A 16,936-nucleotide genomic window follows, 5' to 3' on the forward strand; every position below is an offset into this window, starting at 1 on the left:
TTTCAGGCTGACCACCACTGAACTGGAGGCCAGACATGCATTTGAAAGCTGCTGTGTTGGCATAATGTACTTCTTATGCTTCTTTCATTATGATAAAAATACAGATTTTTATTAAAACCGCTTATCTGGTAAGGCAACATTTTTACCTACTATACAAATCTCTATATACACATTTTAAAGTTTAGGGGTAATACAGCATATTTCTTCCTTTTACGCTTTTAAAAATATAGGTCATCCTTTTTCTTGGGCACTTTTTTTTTTATGTAATGAGTGAATGATTTAAGGTCCTACAGACTTTTCCATAGACAAAGACTTCTAAACTACCCATATAACATGAGACTTTTTGCTGCTTAAAACTCCCACTGGAAATTTGTACCTAGAGGTATGCCTATAATAAAGATTACCTGTAGGTACAAGGAATATCTCCTAAACGTGCACCATTTAGGAAATCTTCAGTGTCCCTGCAGCCGGTGACGTCACCGACGCATGCGCACTGAAAGAATGGCATACCCGTGCAGTTCCTTTAGAGCTCTGCGCCACGGCCAAGACTCCCATGTGTATGCGCGGGAGTGATGCCATCGCACCTCGGCCAATCAAGCAGCCAGAGCCTGCAAACCCAGGAGGAAGACCGGGTGAAAATGGAAGCCCTGTCAGCAGAGACAGCGTGCCACTGGAGGGCTTCGTTCTCAGGTAAGTCTTTCACAATATGCATACTAGCACATTATGAAATTACCTTGCAGGGAGAAGATTTCATTTTTTTTTTTTTTTTTTGCTAGAGTCAAGTTTACTACCGCTTAAAAGCACTTTTGTCTATACTGAAAGCTGAGGGTTTTTGCTAAAAAGCTCAACAAAAATATATAATAATTTATATTTTTCTGCAAACTAAAAACATTACCTTAATATTCTGAGCATCAACATTGGCACCAGCATCTAGAAGCAAACTTATGACTGTAGTGTTTCCAGCTAAAACAGCCCAGTGTAATGCAGTGTTTTTATGGTATTTATCCCCAAGATTTACAGACACATTAAAGGTAAGGAGCAATCTAGTGGGATCCACACTGCAAAACAAAAAAACAGCAAAAACAATTTTAAGGTAAGCCTTAGTTTATTTTCTGTGGATACATTGTAAGACAGTATTTTAGGGGTTTAAAAAAAAAGCAATGGTTCATGTAAATGTTACATTTTTACAGGCATTTTGAAGACAGAATTACAACTTTGTAGATTATACTTCTAATAGCTTTCAAGCATCAGTGAAGGCAGAAGACCTACTAGATATACAGTATTCACTTATTAAAAGCTTCAAAGAGCCATTTTCACATTATGACTATTTTAAATATTCTTTTCTGAGTGGGGTGGGGGGATTGGCAGAGGTATTATCTTCTTATTCGTATTATTTTTCGAAATATTTTAAAAAGGCAATTCTGCCTCTGATACAAAACGCCATATTGTGAAAATCTTATTTTATTATTTGTCTCTTTTTAAAGTGGAATATATATATATATATAAAAAATTTTTTCCACTTTAAAACAGAGACACATAATAAAATGCAGTGAAAAAAAAAATTTCTTGAAGTTGACGGTGCTGCTGGGATATACTGCTACCTACAATTGCCTAGTATACTCCTTCAACTCCCCGCATGATCAGTTTTCTGACAAAAGCAGTACCAAGGGCATGATCATACACAAATTGGGGTGGGACCTGTGTCTCTTTAAGAATTATAAGAAATGGATTTTACCTTAAGTACAAAAATTCCTTTTCTTAATTATTGAGGTACACAGCAATTCAGAGATTGTCAGCAAGTCCAAAAGCAGTCCAACTGAGGGGTGGGCAATAACGACAAAATGTTAAGAGGCCCACCAAAAAAAAAAAAACATAGAACAGAAGAGGACTGGCTGAAGCTGGGACCAGAAGAGGATTGAATATCCATCTGCTAAAACTCAGAGAATGAGTGAACAGAGGACCAGGTTGCAGCCTTGCAAATCAGGAAAACTGTAGACCGACCCCAAAAAGCCCAAGAAGCACTAACAGATCTAGTAAAGTGTGCCTCGATAGAAAAGGGTGAAACTTAGTCCTTGAGACCATACACTTTAATGGTAATCTCTCTGGCCACCTAGAAATTCATTAAAATGAATAGCACCTTAACACTCTGTTGTGCGATTTGTTATTTTAGCATATAGTTTTGAAATTGCAGGCAGAATCATGGCAATTCTGCTACTGATTCAAAACGTCATATTGTGAATGGGACCTGAGAGTCAGCCAAACCTGTAAATACATAACAGCAGCATCTAGAAATGGGTGCAGATCTATACATTTCTAACATATAATTTCTACTGATAGAATATAGCTATTTCTGGGATTGGATGACATTGTGGACAACCAGCTTCTATGAAGACTGTGAATTAAATGGTTACCTGTGTGTCCTGTAAGCTGCCCACATTAAGGGAGTCATTCCATTTTGATCCATCATATCAACATCCTGGAATACAAATATTGATCAAGGTATAAGACACAAAAAAGAAAATTTGTATGCCAAATATAAGATTAAATCAAAAACTAGTCTATGAAGATGTTAACAGAAATAAAAAATTGTCGCCTATTTCCTCTGCCTTTAAGTCTGCTTTCACACATGCATGCTTCGGGAGCATGCGCAGAAACCTGAAAAAAAACAAAACAAAAAAACGCACATCACACTTGCAGTGCCATTAATTCTTAATGGCAGCCCAAATGTGGCCAGCATTATTTTTGCACACTGTAAGATGTGCAAAAAAATGTATCAAAACCTACAATAACGCTCTACAACTGAAAAGGTTCAGAAACTTCTTTTTATTCATTCAAGTGGGGGGGACACACGAATATGCTTTTCTGCTATGCAAGAAAGGAGCTTAAAGCCGTCCATAGATGGCTCGACTCCCAGCCAGTTCAGCAGGAACTGGCTGAGATTCAAACTGTGTATGGGAAGGCTGAATTTGCGCAAGTTGATCGATCGATCAAATTGGGTACAACCAGCCCAGCAGATTTTAAATGCGATTATTGCTAGTGGCTATTATAGTGTGGTAGGGATGGCTCCCCCCGCCCGCGAAAACACAATGGCCCCAGGGGGAGGGATTGTCCCTTCAACACTGACTGTGTTGATGGGAGAACCAAGGGATTTTATTTCCTGCAAACCATGGCTGCAGGAGAGAAAATCACTCCATTACATTACATTACATTGAGTTTATATAGCGCCAAAGGGTTTGCTCAGCGCTGTACTTATGGACAGCTTTACTCCCCAAACACGCCTAACGGTGAAGGGATGCTGTAAAGTCTGCACGGTAGCCATTGATTTCAAATAAAAAAAACACAATAACTTTTGTCTGAACAAACAGTGCACTAAAGATAAAGAATATTCTACTTCAATAGACATTTCATAGTCTTTTCAGATAAATGTAAACTTTGATCTCAAGTGATGCTGTAACCATATAAAAGGTAACCAATATACGAGCTGTGAAATTAACTTTCCACTGAGCCATTGTTCCAAGGATAATAAACAAAATTAATCTGGCAGACAAAGAATGTAGTAAACACAAGCTAATCTTCCATTATCCTGGGGCAGGAGGAAAATCTGAAAAAAAAAAATGTAAGGATACACTTAAATGGAAAAAAAGATCACTTAAAAAGATTGTTATTTAAATAAAAAGAAGAATCTGTAGCACTTCAGATTTTCCTTGAAACCATCCAACTGCACTGGCATGAGTTCCCTAAATAGACAGAACAGTAGTGCCACCTGCTGCCAGAAAATAGTTTTGCAATACAAAGTTCACAAAGTGAGAGCTTATTTCTGAAAACTGAAGCAAAGTGACATTCTGTGCTTCATTTTCTAAGTGCTAATGGCAGCTTTCATTTTTCTTACACAGGCATATAGTTTGTGACAATTCCTCAAGTGTATTCACCTCCATATAGAGAAAATAAAGCAGAAAACTGTATTCCTACTTAGTAGATCAGCAAAACTTTTTTTTTTTAATTTTAAATAGATGGCAAAAAAAAAAAAAAAAATTACAGGGGTTATAACCCTTTCTTACTGTGTCCCATTGGGGAGATTTCCCTTCACTTCCTGTTCCATGGCCAAAACAGTAAGTGATAAGAAACCCCTGCAAATTATTCCTATGGCGGCCCCCAGGTCACCAGAACTAGTGTCCCCATAGGAAGATTTCCTCTATTACTTTTCTGGGGACAACCCAAAATGTGGGATTTTATTTTACTTTCAATGGTAAACAGGGCAAATAGAGAGGATGAATCTCCCTATTGTCGACACAGACAGCAATAAAAACCAAATAGGTGTTCTAATCCTAGATTGTAAGCTCCAAGGAGCAGGGCCCTCCTAACCCTCTTGTATTGAACTGTCTTGTTGCTGTATTGTCTCCCGTTATATTGTAAAGCGCTGAGCAAACTGTTGGCTCTATATAAATCCTGTATAATAATAATCCACCTCCACGCTACCCAAAACTAAAAAACTAAGTCACTGGATACCTCTGATGTCCAAAGAACATAGCGTGAATGATGGAGGGTGTTCGCTCTGACCTTCCCTGTACTCATGGGCATGCCACGAGTAGAGCTTTCCAATAGGAATGAATGAGGCCGCAGCGCACGTGATCTGTAAGCAGCAGCTGTTTAGGTGGAAGAAGGAAGTGCAGCTCAAAACGCAGTTGCTCAGTGAAGACTGCTGGATCGGGGCTGAAGCAAATAACATCAGGTGGGGAACTCTTGTGGGGAACCAATTAAAGCTAAATATAATGCATAATATAACTAAAGCTCTGAATATCAGATACCATGACAGTGACATACAGTAAAAAATTCACACATAGTTGTAGTTTGCTTATAACTGAACCTGCTGATGACACACAAATCTATCTTTCTACCCCTCACCTCACCCCTTCAGTCTCCTCTCACATTACTAGCCTACTAAGTGACATATCGGCCTGGATGTCACTCCACTTCCTCAAACTCAATCTTTCCAAAACTGAGCTCTTAGTATTCCCTCCAGCCCATGCCCCCTCCGCTGACTTCTCCATCAAGATCAATAACACAATCATCAGTCCCTCCCCTCATGCCAGGGTACTAGGTGTAATCCTAGACTCCCATCTGTCCTTTCACCCCCAAATCCAATTGCTGTCCAAATCTTGTAGACTTCACCTCCACAACATCTCCAAGATACGCCCGTTCTTAACCTCGGAAACTACTAAGCAACTTATTCACCCCCTGGTTATCTCTCGCCTTGACTATTGTATCTCCCTCCTCATTGGCCTACCTCATCGCAGGCTATCCCCTCTTCAGTCTCTCATGAATGCTGCTGCCAGACTCATCCACCTTACTAACCGTTCTGTATCAGCCACCCCTCTCTGCCAATCCCTCCACTGGCCTCCCATTGCCCAACGGATAAAATTCAAAATATTAACAATAACATATAAAGCCATTTATAACTCTGCCCCAAATTACATCACCGATCTGGTCTCTAACTATCATCCAAACCGTACTCTCCGCTCCTCGCATGACCTCCTGTCTCCTCCTCCCATGCTCCTCTCCAGGACTTCTCCAGAGCTTCCCCCATCCTCTGGAACGCTCTACCCCAATTTATCAGACTATCACCTACTCTGCTCACTTTTAGGCGAGCTCTGAAAACCTCTCTCTTCAGGGAAGCCTACCCCACCCTCAGCTAATACTGGAATCTTCTACTCTTCCAACCAGTCCATCCCCCACAGTTACTACCTTTTGTACCACTAGCCCCTCCCTCCTAGATTGTAAGCTCCGAGAAGCAGGGCCCTCCTATCCCTCTTGTATTGAACTGTATTGTTGCTGTATTTTCTCCCGTTATATTGTAAAGCGCTGAGCAAACTGTTGGCGCTATATAAATCTTGTATTATAAAAATACAAAAAAAAAAAAAAAAAAAACAAAAAAAAAAAAAAAAAAAACACGTTAATTATACTTACCTGCTCTGTGCAATGGTTTTGCACAGAGCAATCTTGATCCTCCTCTTTTGGGGTACCCCACAGTTGCTCCTGGTTCCTCCCCCCTGCCAAGTACCCCCATAGCAAACCACTTGTCTCACCTCACTGTCTGTGGATGACAGTGGCAGGAGCCAATGGCTCCCATGACTGCCACCATGACCACTGAGGAGAGAGCCACTGCTTTTGAGCACAGCACTGGATCTCGATCGGGCTCAGGTAATAAGGGGGGGGGGGGTGCTGAGGGGAATCCTGTGCACAGAAACTTTTGTACCTTAATCACTTGCCTACAGGGCACTTTTACCCCCTTCGCACCCAGGCCATTTTTGAGCTTTCAGCACTGTCCCACTTTGAATGGCAATTGCGTGGTCATGCAACACTGTACCCATATGACATTTTTATAATTTTGTTTCACACAAATAAAGCTTTCTTTTGGTGGTATTTAATCACCACTGGGTGTTTTATTTTTTTCACTATATAAAAAAAAAGTTTTTCTTTGTTTCTATTATAAAATTTTGCACACAGGTAATTTTTCTCCTTTACTGATGTGCATTGATGAGGCTGCACTGATAGGCAGAACTGATAGGCTGCACTGATGGGGTGGCACTGGCGGGCATTGATGAGAAGGCACTGACAGGCGGTACTGATCATCCAGTTGCTGGTTATCAGCAGTACTTTCCTCACGCTGTCACAGCGTGAAGAAAGTGCTGCCGATAACCAGCAACTGTATTTACTCAGTGATCTGCTGTGTTGTTGGACACAGCTGATCACATGGTAAAAGACCACTGTGATTGGTCTTTTACCTCGTCATGTGTCCGTAGAACACAGTGATCAAGGAGATTGCTGGGTGTGCACCACTGGGGGCATGCAGGGGGTGGCGCTTTCTGGAAGGACATCAGGACGTCTTTCCTGGCTGGAAGACATCCAGCATCATCTAGCACTTCCCTCCCAGCCTTACTGTCCTTGGAACACCCTTTCCTTTAATTACATTGCATCATGCCAGCTTTAATTGTGAGTCAGAGGCTCGATGTCAGCCAGTGTATTACCCGGATTATACAGATGCATGAGCAGATTAAGGCGCAAGCTCAAGAGTTAACAAGTCAACCATTACAGATATTTGGACCTAAAGGTTGTTTGTACATTCATCAAAGGGAACTGGCTGCTACTACTCCAAGCGACAGCTCAATATCTGTTCTTGGTTCAGAAGATGCCACTACATGTCACATCATAGTGCTCAGGCACAGTTTATTGTTCACGAAGATTACTGCCGATGAAGGGTGTTCTTTGGAGTGAGCCATTGGGATCCATTATTCATAAAGATGATCTTCAGAGTACACTCTGTGACCAAAAGTGCGTGTTAAACCAAGCATAATATTTGTGAGGTCGCACTGCTGGAGGTGAGCAGACATCTAGTGGAGGAATTGTGCACTCTCTGCGTTTGGAGCACCGGTGTTCATAGGAGGAAGGATATTCATTCAGAAGCATTTTTATTGGGACTTTTCATATTATTATCACTTACAGTATCCACTATTTTATTTATTGTTTTGATGTGCAGCGCTGCACAGTATTATTTTTATTTATTATATAAACAGAAGTGCGAGCGCCCTACACAGACCAGGAAAGCTGCTATGCACAAAAAGGTAACCAATATCACCCTAGAACATGAATAATATATAAAAAAGTGCAGCGCTAAAATATAATATCCAAACAACTTGATAAAATCAGATAATTAAGATCAATAAATATCCCATCTAAAAATCGAACAGTAAATGGTTAATATAATCAATGCATCCAGCTGCCGGCAATCTCTGCCATTATTGCTCCTTCTGCAATGCTCTGCCTGGGGAGTATGCATTTGAAGATCTCTATGGCTCGCTGAAGAGTAACCCACCCCATAGCCCTCTCTCTACACTGACAGTATCTTTGTCCCTACCCCCCGGGGGAGCTCTCTAAACCCACAGACCCACTACTCCAGGACGGATCCTTTAGTGGAAATCTGCCTACCCAGAGATTAACATCAGGTCTGGGTAAGAGGGGGGACCTCAGAGGACGAGGACCACCTGTATCAACTCCTGTTTGATGACCCACCATCCCTTAGAGGGAAGACCTTCTGGCTCCTGACCCTTTCCTATCTGATGACATCTGGATTATTAACATAAGGCGCAATTAACATGCACGTCCGGTGAGTGCGCATTATCTTACCACTATTGCACGGATACCGGGTCCAGAGTTACCAGAGCACAAGAGTCACCTTATCCTATTTCATTGTTTACACATCGGAACTTTTTTGATTATATTTATTAACAATTTACTATCCAATTTTAGATGGGATATTTATTGATCATAATTATCTACTGATTTTATCGAGTTGTTTGATATATTTATTTTAGAGCTGCACTTTTTTATATATTATTTTTATTTATTGTTTTTGCCCACATATGAGAAAGGGTTTTGTGTTATAGCACCTACTTAAATATTTGGGTGTGCTAATTGTATACACCTTTAGATGCACTTGTAATTTGATTCATAGTAGCACATTGCAATGTTATGCAATGGTCAAGTCAATCACCTGACCTGAATCCGATTGAGCATGCATTTCACTTACTGAAGACAAAACTGAAGGGAAAATGCCCCAAGAACAAGCAGGAACTGAAGACAGTTGCAGTAGAGGCCTGGCAGAGCATCACCAGGGATGAAACCCAGCGTCTGGTGATGTCTATGCGTTCCAGACTTCAGGCTGTAATTGACTGTAAAGGATTTGCAACCAAGTATTAAAAAGTGAAAGTTTGATTTATGATTATTATTCTGTCCCATTACTTTTGGTCCCTTAACAAGTGGGAGGCACATATGCAAACTGTTGTAATTCCTACACCGTTCACCTGATTTGGATGTAAATACCCTCAAATTAAAGCTGACAGTCTGCAGTTAAAGCACATCTTGTTTGTTTCATTTCAAATCCATTGTGGTGGTATATAGAGCACAATGTTAGAATTGTGTCGATGTCCCAATATTTATGGACCTGACTGTATTCTCAAGAATTACTAGCCTCTATGGGTTTTTTTTTCCCTCTTATCGCAGTAGAACTCCTCTGTTTATCTCCTATTAGCCAACACCTGAAATTTTAAGCCTAATTTATGTCACTTATGTTTAACAATTACAAGCTTTTTAACCAGAAATGAGAATCATTAACTAGGGCAAAGAATATTTAGTGATATGTAATCCAACGGTACCCTCTGCAGAGTAGAAAACCAGTTCATCCATTTCCAGTTGATTATTTTTTCTCTCATACTCTCACTACACATATTCAGTCAGTTCTGTCAAATTTACATATCTTTCTTTGTTATCTGTAGGAGCAGCATTAAGACCCAAAATATCTTTCAAATTTAAAATTGGCTAAATACTTATCAGGTGCAAAGTCTTTCGATGCAGAGAAGGACCCCTGTTCTCTAATTGGAAGCAGAGATCTCAATGCAAAGGTCCAACACAGCCTCTGTCGAGCGAGACCTATAGCTCTGAAATCAGTAAAGCAGATACCCCGCACTGATCGGAAAGTTCCAGATCTGAGTTCGTACGGGGCATGTCAGACTTCTGGAAAGAGACCTACTTTCACATAATCAAGGGTCCTTCTCTAAAGCAAGCTGTCAGGAGAACTTGCTCAAGATTTGGCTTGTATTTAGATGATTTATTCTGAAAGTTCAAATGGACTTAAAAAAGAAAGCTGGCAGTAAAAAGTCAATGGCCTGCAGCATTGCAACAAATAGAAACTGCTTTCATATTGCATTATGGAGGACTCTGTAGTCCTGAAATCACAGGAAACTATACATAGCAATATGATCGTTCAGTGTCAATATTTGTAGAACTGAAGTGAAACAAGACAGTATTGTTTTATCTCCTAAAAAATTTGCAATTGCGTTTGACTAGTCCTCTGATCCAGTTACCCCTACGAGACAGCAAAACTAAAACAAAAGAACAAATGGGGCACTGGACTTCCCAAGGATAACGAAAATTTTCCACTGGGTCCTGGCTTGGCAGAACGCCACAAAACAGGGACCACCCTCAGAAAAATAGACACATACAATCCAATGAGAGTGCCAAAAGTCCAAGGTAAATGAATGACAAAATTGATTCATAGTAGAAGAGAGCCAACGTGCCTCATGGGGCCAAACACTCCCCTTTCACCAAGGCTTAAGAATTCTTACTGTGCCTAAATGGTCTCAAGTGAGCATATGCCAAATAAAACTGCAATGTAATTTACTGTCTGGAAAGTATCAGGAGGGCAGGCTACGCCAGTGTCAGCGAATGCAGCAAGGGTCCTTTGGTATCTGTTCAACGGAGTCCATTTGGTCACAGTCAGAGTACTTAAAAGAAAAGTAGGGGATTGCCCCACCCCCCCAAAATCATACTTAGCTAGGTAAATGCAGCATTGCTTCAATGCTGCATCTGTCTCTCACCAGCTCTAAGGGAGAAAACTCAGCGATCACATGACCTCTGAGTTCTCACAGCCGTGAATGTCAGTCACCGCTGTCTGTTCTAAATGTACTTCAAAAGCCAGATAAACAAAAATTACAGTAGGATTCTTCTTTACTTTAAAATAGTAACAAAAAAGTGTTACAACCATATTACCACCATATTCTTGCAGCTGGACAAATGACTTCTCTTCTGCTGACAGAATGACATTGCACACATTTTACACACATTTCTACTGAAAACATATGCAAACGTTTCCAATGCTTTCAACGGAGACAGCATGTGCCTACAGAGATGTAAATGTTACCTAAATGCTGGTTTTAGTGAAGGCTACGGCTTGTGTATTAACCCTTTGGTGCCGGCACCTCCTGGCCTTTTAAAGGGTTTCTGATGTGGGGAGGGGTTTAGGGTCATGTGACAGCGATGACTGGTTGTCACATGATTGAAAAGGTCCCGATCGCAAGTAGTGATCGGGACATTTTTGAGAGGTGTCGATAAATGTGCTGGGAGCACACAGTGTGCTCTATGACAGTTTACTTTAGTATGCAAATATGCAGCCACTTGGCATCAAGGCCCAGCTACTGAGAGGCCGCATATTTGAGTACAGTCGGAGCCAACAGATTAAAAACCTTATTAAGCCGGTAAAGAAATTATTCACCAATCAAAAAAATAATGTATCGACTTCACAGATTTATTGAAAAGTCACCATAATACAAGGATATGCAAATTAATGGAAAATTCATTACCTTAATTACATTGCTCTACCAAAACCCTATGATATTTTTGGTGTATTGGTTGCCTGGCTCATCGATTGTGTACAGTCCTGCAGTAGCCATACATAGAGAACAAACCAGATTATAAATTGCTTCTTACCTGTCCCTTAGCTATGAGATATGCAACAATAGACGTATGTCCGAATTGAGCAGCTAAGTGAATACAACTGCAACCTTCTCCATCAATTAATGAGGGGTCAGCACCATACTTCATCAGCTGTACAACCATAGACAAATGCCCCTGTCTACAGAGACAAAAACAGTACAATAGTGAGTTATACATTCTTCATAGGCACCAAGTAAATCACAGGTATGATTTGTAGTTTAAGCCTAGTACACACGATCAGAAAACCACACTAAAAAACACTGCTTTCGAAGCGACCGTATGACAATCTGATCGTTCATACACAGCTTTCGTCTGAAATTATTCAAAGGGACAAGCACGAAAATTTCTCGTACGATACCAGATTGTACAATTTTTTGTTTAATCAGTACAGTTTCTGTCCAAAAATACAATTCAAATATATTACTTCACTTCCAAATTTTTATTCTGTCCTATAAGAATTTTCAAAACTTTAGTAATCTTTTCTAAATCCATTTAAGATTAGCATGCAAAAAAGGCTTTACTCTTCACTTAACTGCTAGTTGGCTCACCCACAATGAGGCCATAAAAAGTTCAGTACCCTAGTACAGGGGTCTCCAAACTTACTAAACAAAAAGGGCCACTTTACTGTCCTTCAGACTTAAGAAGGGCCGGACTATTGGGAGTAGAAAAGGTGAAGACTTACGTGGAATAAACAATGTCCCGTCTTTGGTGTCAGTGGGAGGAATAGAGCCAGATCATTGGGACCTCTTGTTGGTGTCTGAAAGGAAGTGTGCCGCATTGGGAGGAATTGTGACCCGTCATTGGAAGTTATTCTGTCCTTTCATTGGTGTCAGAGGGGGGAATTATGCCACATTGTTGGTACTATCAGTGGAGAAAAATAGTGCCCAAAGGGCCAGTAAAAGTAAGCAAAAAGTGCCGCATCTGGCCCCTGGGCTGCAGTTTGGAGACCACTGCCCTAGTATATACTGTACTTATCTACACCCTCAACCAGACAGTCACTGCCACCCTTGTTGGAATCTTCCCTTTCTGTGTTTCTGCTTGCATGGCATGGCCTCTATTCACTTCATCAGAAAACCAGCATACAGTACGACAGGTTCACAGAGAGCTATTTATTTTCCATTCTTAAACAGGGTGTTGTATGTTAAAACTTCTAAAAGAGAAGTGTGGGGGGTTTTTTTCCCCCTCAAATCATACTTACCTAGGTGGATGCGGCATCTGTCTCCCGCCGACTTTAAAGGTGAGAACTCAATCACATGACCACTGACCGCCGAGTTCTCACCACCACTGTGAGCTTTGGCTGTACTTCTTCTTTACGTTTCTATATTCTTGTGAATGCAGTCAACACTTCCTTCTGGAATCATCAGCTGCCACCATAGTTCTTGCAAAGCTGCATTTTTAGTATACAGCAATTAACTCTTTGGCACCATTCCTATCGCTATGACTGTACTCACTTGCTCGCCAACAGTTTGAGGTGGGAGAGTAAACCCAGCTGGAAATGTGAATATCTACTTATATTCATCCCCAGAAGGGGAATGGTGGGCGATTAAAAAAGACACAAAGCACACTGGTAAAACAAGGCCAGTAACACAGAGCCAATAGATGCAACTCAAGACAGAGAGACAGTTGCTGGTGGCTTTTCATCTAACTTTGAATGACACTGTGTCACTGTACGTCACCTCATCTTCGGGACTAAGGAATAGCATGCAGCTACAAAGACCCAATACTGATCACACTGGGTAGGCCTGGCCTAACACAAATAAAAAAAAACCCCAAAAAACCTAAAAATATATTTTGACAAGGAGTTTAGATATAACGCAATTTATCCTGCTGTAAAATACTGACTAGATGGCCAGACAATGCCTTTTCAGCCTTTCAGTTAAATCTCAAAGAATACACACACAAGTAGCTTTGAACAAAAAAGAATCTAGAACAATTACTGTTTCTATAACAGGACTTTTCAGCCAATTTTCGATGCTCTTTGTCAAGAACATTAAAGGAATCCTGTACTGAAGGAAATATGTAGGCTGCACTGCTGATCTCCTGAAAATAAAAATTCGCTGGTATCACTGGGTTCACAATTTTCTACATTTCTAATCTAAAACAAGTGTATAGCAAGTAAAGTTAGAATTCTTACCCTACATACCTGTTCTGAGACAGTGACTAAAGGTAGGGCATCCAATGGGTTAGCATAATAGCCAGGCAACCACCATTTTCAAAAGGGCATACTAGCAATTGTAGCCCACTTTTTTTTTTTTTTTTTAATCTCCATAGAAAGCAAAGCAATTACAATAAGGTGAACATGTGAGTAGTCCACAGAGATTAAATTTATTCTCCCTTTCTCAGTAGTACCTTCCTTTTCACGTACCTACCACTCTGTTCAGCTGCAATACACCAGGAAAAATAACCCTGTGTGTTTAGGACTCTCATTGCCCCACGTGACAGTGCTAGGCCAATCACCAAACACCAAAGTGATCACACTGAGCAAGTCACAGTTTTCAACATACCCATAAGTAGTAAATATTCTCATCGATCCCTGCAGCCAAAGAAGGGAAGCAAAGGATGAGTATGCTCATCAGTATGTGCTGCTAGAGGACCACCCTTTTTGTCACCAAAGATATTTTTACATGCTGGCATAGCCGCCAATGTAACATTTTCACTCCTGGCTGCCAGCTATGCAGCAGAATTTAGTGAAAATTACATGTGCGCTGCCTCAAATATTAAAATGAAATACTCATCAATAAAGTGAATAAAAAGTGAATTCACAAAAAAAAAAAAAAAAAAAAAAAAATGCAGCTGTCACTAACTGACACTTCACAGTAAGATAACTGAACATATTATATTGCAACCTCAAAAACTAAAACTACGATAATCCCTTTTGTTTTTACACCACAACCTCAGTACTGTGACTCTGATTTAAATGTACATACAATAACTTTACCACTTTCATTAATATACATATATTAAAAAAAACAAAAAACAATGAATACTAAATACACATAAATAAATATCGTATAATTTAGTCCGTGATGAGGATCAATATAAATATTGTACTGGTGCAAAGTGCATAATTAGCCAAATGAAATGAATATATGTCTAAATTTCCACATAGTATTCCCCTCAGGGATGGGGAAGTGACCAGTGACGCACCGCGTTATAAGACGGAGCCTGATGAAGTCACTTCCAGTCGCAGCCAAGACCGGAAGGAGGTTTACTGTACTGTTGTAACACAGATGAGTTGTATTTTACTTTTGTTAATGTGAGTGGCTCTTCTTTTACAATAAAGTGTCATTTTATTTACTATATTATAGGCACCCCGCACCCCTTTTTTCTTACGCTTTCCTTTGAGCAAACAATGTTTTCACTGAGAGCTCTTGAAGTGTTCGCTGGAGAGATCTAGGAGTGGAGGGAGGGCAGGACATAACTCGTGAGAGTCTGACAAACAAGTGGTTTTGACCTATATGAGAGTATGGGTCTCATTTGAAGGTGAGCAGCCACTTTGCATGAATGGTGGAACACAATAGAAATCCTGTATCACAGTGGTAAAGTCGTTTGGAATAAGGATTGATTTAAACACAGATATTCATCAACACACCGATTACTCACAAACTGTGTGGATATCTTGATGTATATTAATTTCATTTGTCTAATCATGCATTTTTCACCAGCACGATATTTATATTGATCCACATCACAGACTAAGTTATACAGGATTTATTTATGTGTATTTAGTATTTACTGGAGACTCAAAGTTTTTTTATATATGTATATTACTGAAAGTGATGGTATGTATAATTAAATTAGAGTTGCAGCACTGAGGTAGTTTATTACTTGTTGAGATTGTGCTGTACCATTAATATATTCATTTATGCAGCAGAATTGATTTCATTCCACATGTGAAGCCCCCCCACCATGTGGGGGGCTTCACAAGTGGAGTTAAACCAATTTTGCTTATCTGCCCTTCCTGGGTTCTTAGGACTGACAGCAGCAGGAGGTGAGCAAACATTTATCTGGTGATCTGACCTGTAAAAATATGAACCTGGAAGCACTCAGCTCTGTGCCCTTCTGGGTTCTCCAGTGTCTCTGCCTGGGGTAAAAGCTGTGTGAGCACCGTCAGTGGTTAAAGCGGAGTTCTAGTCAATTTTGTGTGTATTAAAAGTAAGCAACTACAAAAACTGTAGCTGCTGACTTTTAATAAACACACACTCACCTGTCCCAAAGTCCAGTGATGTGCTCACCTGCGCCGTCCTCTCTCTCCTCAGCATCTCAACCGAGGGCACCAAGCTTCATAGCTGGGTGCCCACTGTGCAGCAGTCTTCTGGGACCTATGATGTATCCCAGAACACTGCAGGAGGAAGGAGGGGGGCCAAACTTCTTGCTCACTTCTCTGCGGTGAACTAAGCCGGAAGTGGGAGCGGGTACCTGTCAAAACCAGGTATCTGCTCCCCCCCCCCAGAAAGTGCCAAATATGGCAGTGGAGGGGGAGGAAGAAACAAACAAGAGCTTCCACTTTTGGGTGAACTCCGCTTTAATCAGCTTCAAAGGAGTGCATGAGTATCTCCTGATGTCTCCTTACAGAGAACATGCCACCTGTGCTACGCTATCACTAGATGGGTTTATTAGCCACCCCCTTGAGAGAGCAACAAAGATGCGTTTGGGAAAAAAAAATAATACATTTTTCAAAAGCTCCCTGGTGCAACCACATGAAAAAAAAAAAAAAAAAAAGGATTATTGCACCACACATATGCAGTTTCACCACGCACACTGGCGTAAGAGCAACAATTCTAGGCCACCATTCACCAATGACTTTAAAACGGTGAGCTGTAAAAGGCTTTTGTGTCCCCTATAGACAACTTTGGGTACCATAGTCCTTTGCCATTGCACAGGTGCACCAATTTAAAGGCTTGACATATTTGGTATCCATTTACTCAATGCAAACTCATCTTATATTTTACAAAAATGTGGCTATTATATATGGTTTCTATGTGCAATAAAATCAGTCTAAGTGTATAGTTTACTGAAAATATAGATTTGATAAACATAAGCGAATTTACTGTATGATATAAAAAAAAAGCAACTGTCACCATTTTATTCTACAGGGTTTCTGGTTTTAAAAAATAATGTTTTGGGGTTTTAAGTGATCTTCAGGCCTAAAATAAACATTTTTACGTATGCAGAAATAATAATAATTAAAAAAAAAAAAAAACCCTGTGGTCAGTGAAATGATTAAAATTAGGTTATTAAATAGTGTGAACACATTTGGAAACAAACTGAGAAACTTTTGATTATTCTTTTGAGTGCCTGTTCACACATTGCATGAAATGTACACTAAAAATAGAGCTGTCAGTGACATTGTAATTCACACCACTGTGTGTAGAACACTTTCAACACTTCACTGATGATTTTAGAAATCAACAGGTCTTTTCCATGTATTTGTAAAGTACATTCTATCCATTCAGCAAAATCAAGTTCAACCTGGCACATTAAATACTTTGAGCAAATAATTTTTAGATGTGTAAGCAGATGAAAGATTCTGTTCATTTCCACAAGCTATAATGTTACCTTGTTGCCCAATGCAGAGGAGTAGAATTTAAATCTCCACCAAGTTGATCTA

The 16,936-nt window shown here is 40.1% G+C and overlaps 1 protein-coding gene across 1 annotated transcript in view; it reads right to left on the reverse strand.

Annotated features, from left to right (window-relative positions):
- ZDHHC17 (zDHHC palmitoyltransferase 17) overlaps positions 1 to 16,936 on the reverse strand; it is a 92,503-nt gene that overhangs the window by 47,997 nt on the left and 27,570 nt on the right. The window contains exons 4-7 of the mRNA XM_089674074.1: positions 16,885 to 16,936; positions 11,320 to 11,464; positions 2,412 to 2,476; positions 896 to 1,058 (exon numbers count right to left, since the gene is read on the reverse strand). The exon at positions 16,885 to 16,936 is cut by the window's right edge and continues 26 nt beyond it. Coding sequence (XP_089530200.1) covers positions 896 to 1,058; positions 2,412 to 2,476; positions 11,320 to 11,464; positions 16,885 to 16,936 — 425 coding nt within the window. The remainder of the gene's footprint in view (positions 1 to 895; positions 1,059 to 2,411; positions 2,477 to 11,319; positions 11,465 to 16,884) is intronic.

This window comes from Staurois parvus, unplaced genomic scaffold (assembly GCF_062004578.1).
Source record: "Staurois parvus isolate SC_StPar_1 unplaced genomic scaffold, SC_StPar_1.0 ptg000147l, whole genome shotgun sequence".
NCBI classification, from domain to species: domain Eukaryota; kingdom Metazoa; phylum Chordata; class Amphibia; order Anura; family Ranidae; genus Staurois; species Staurois parvus.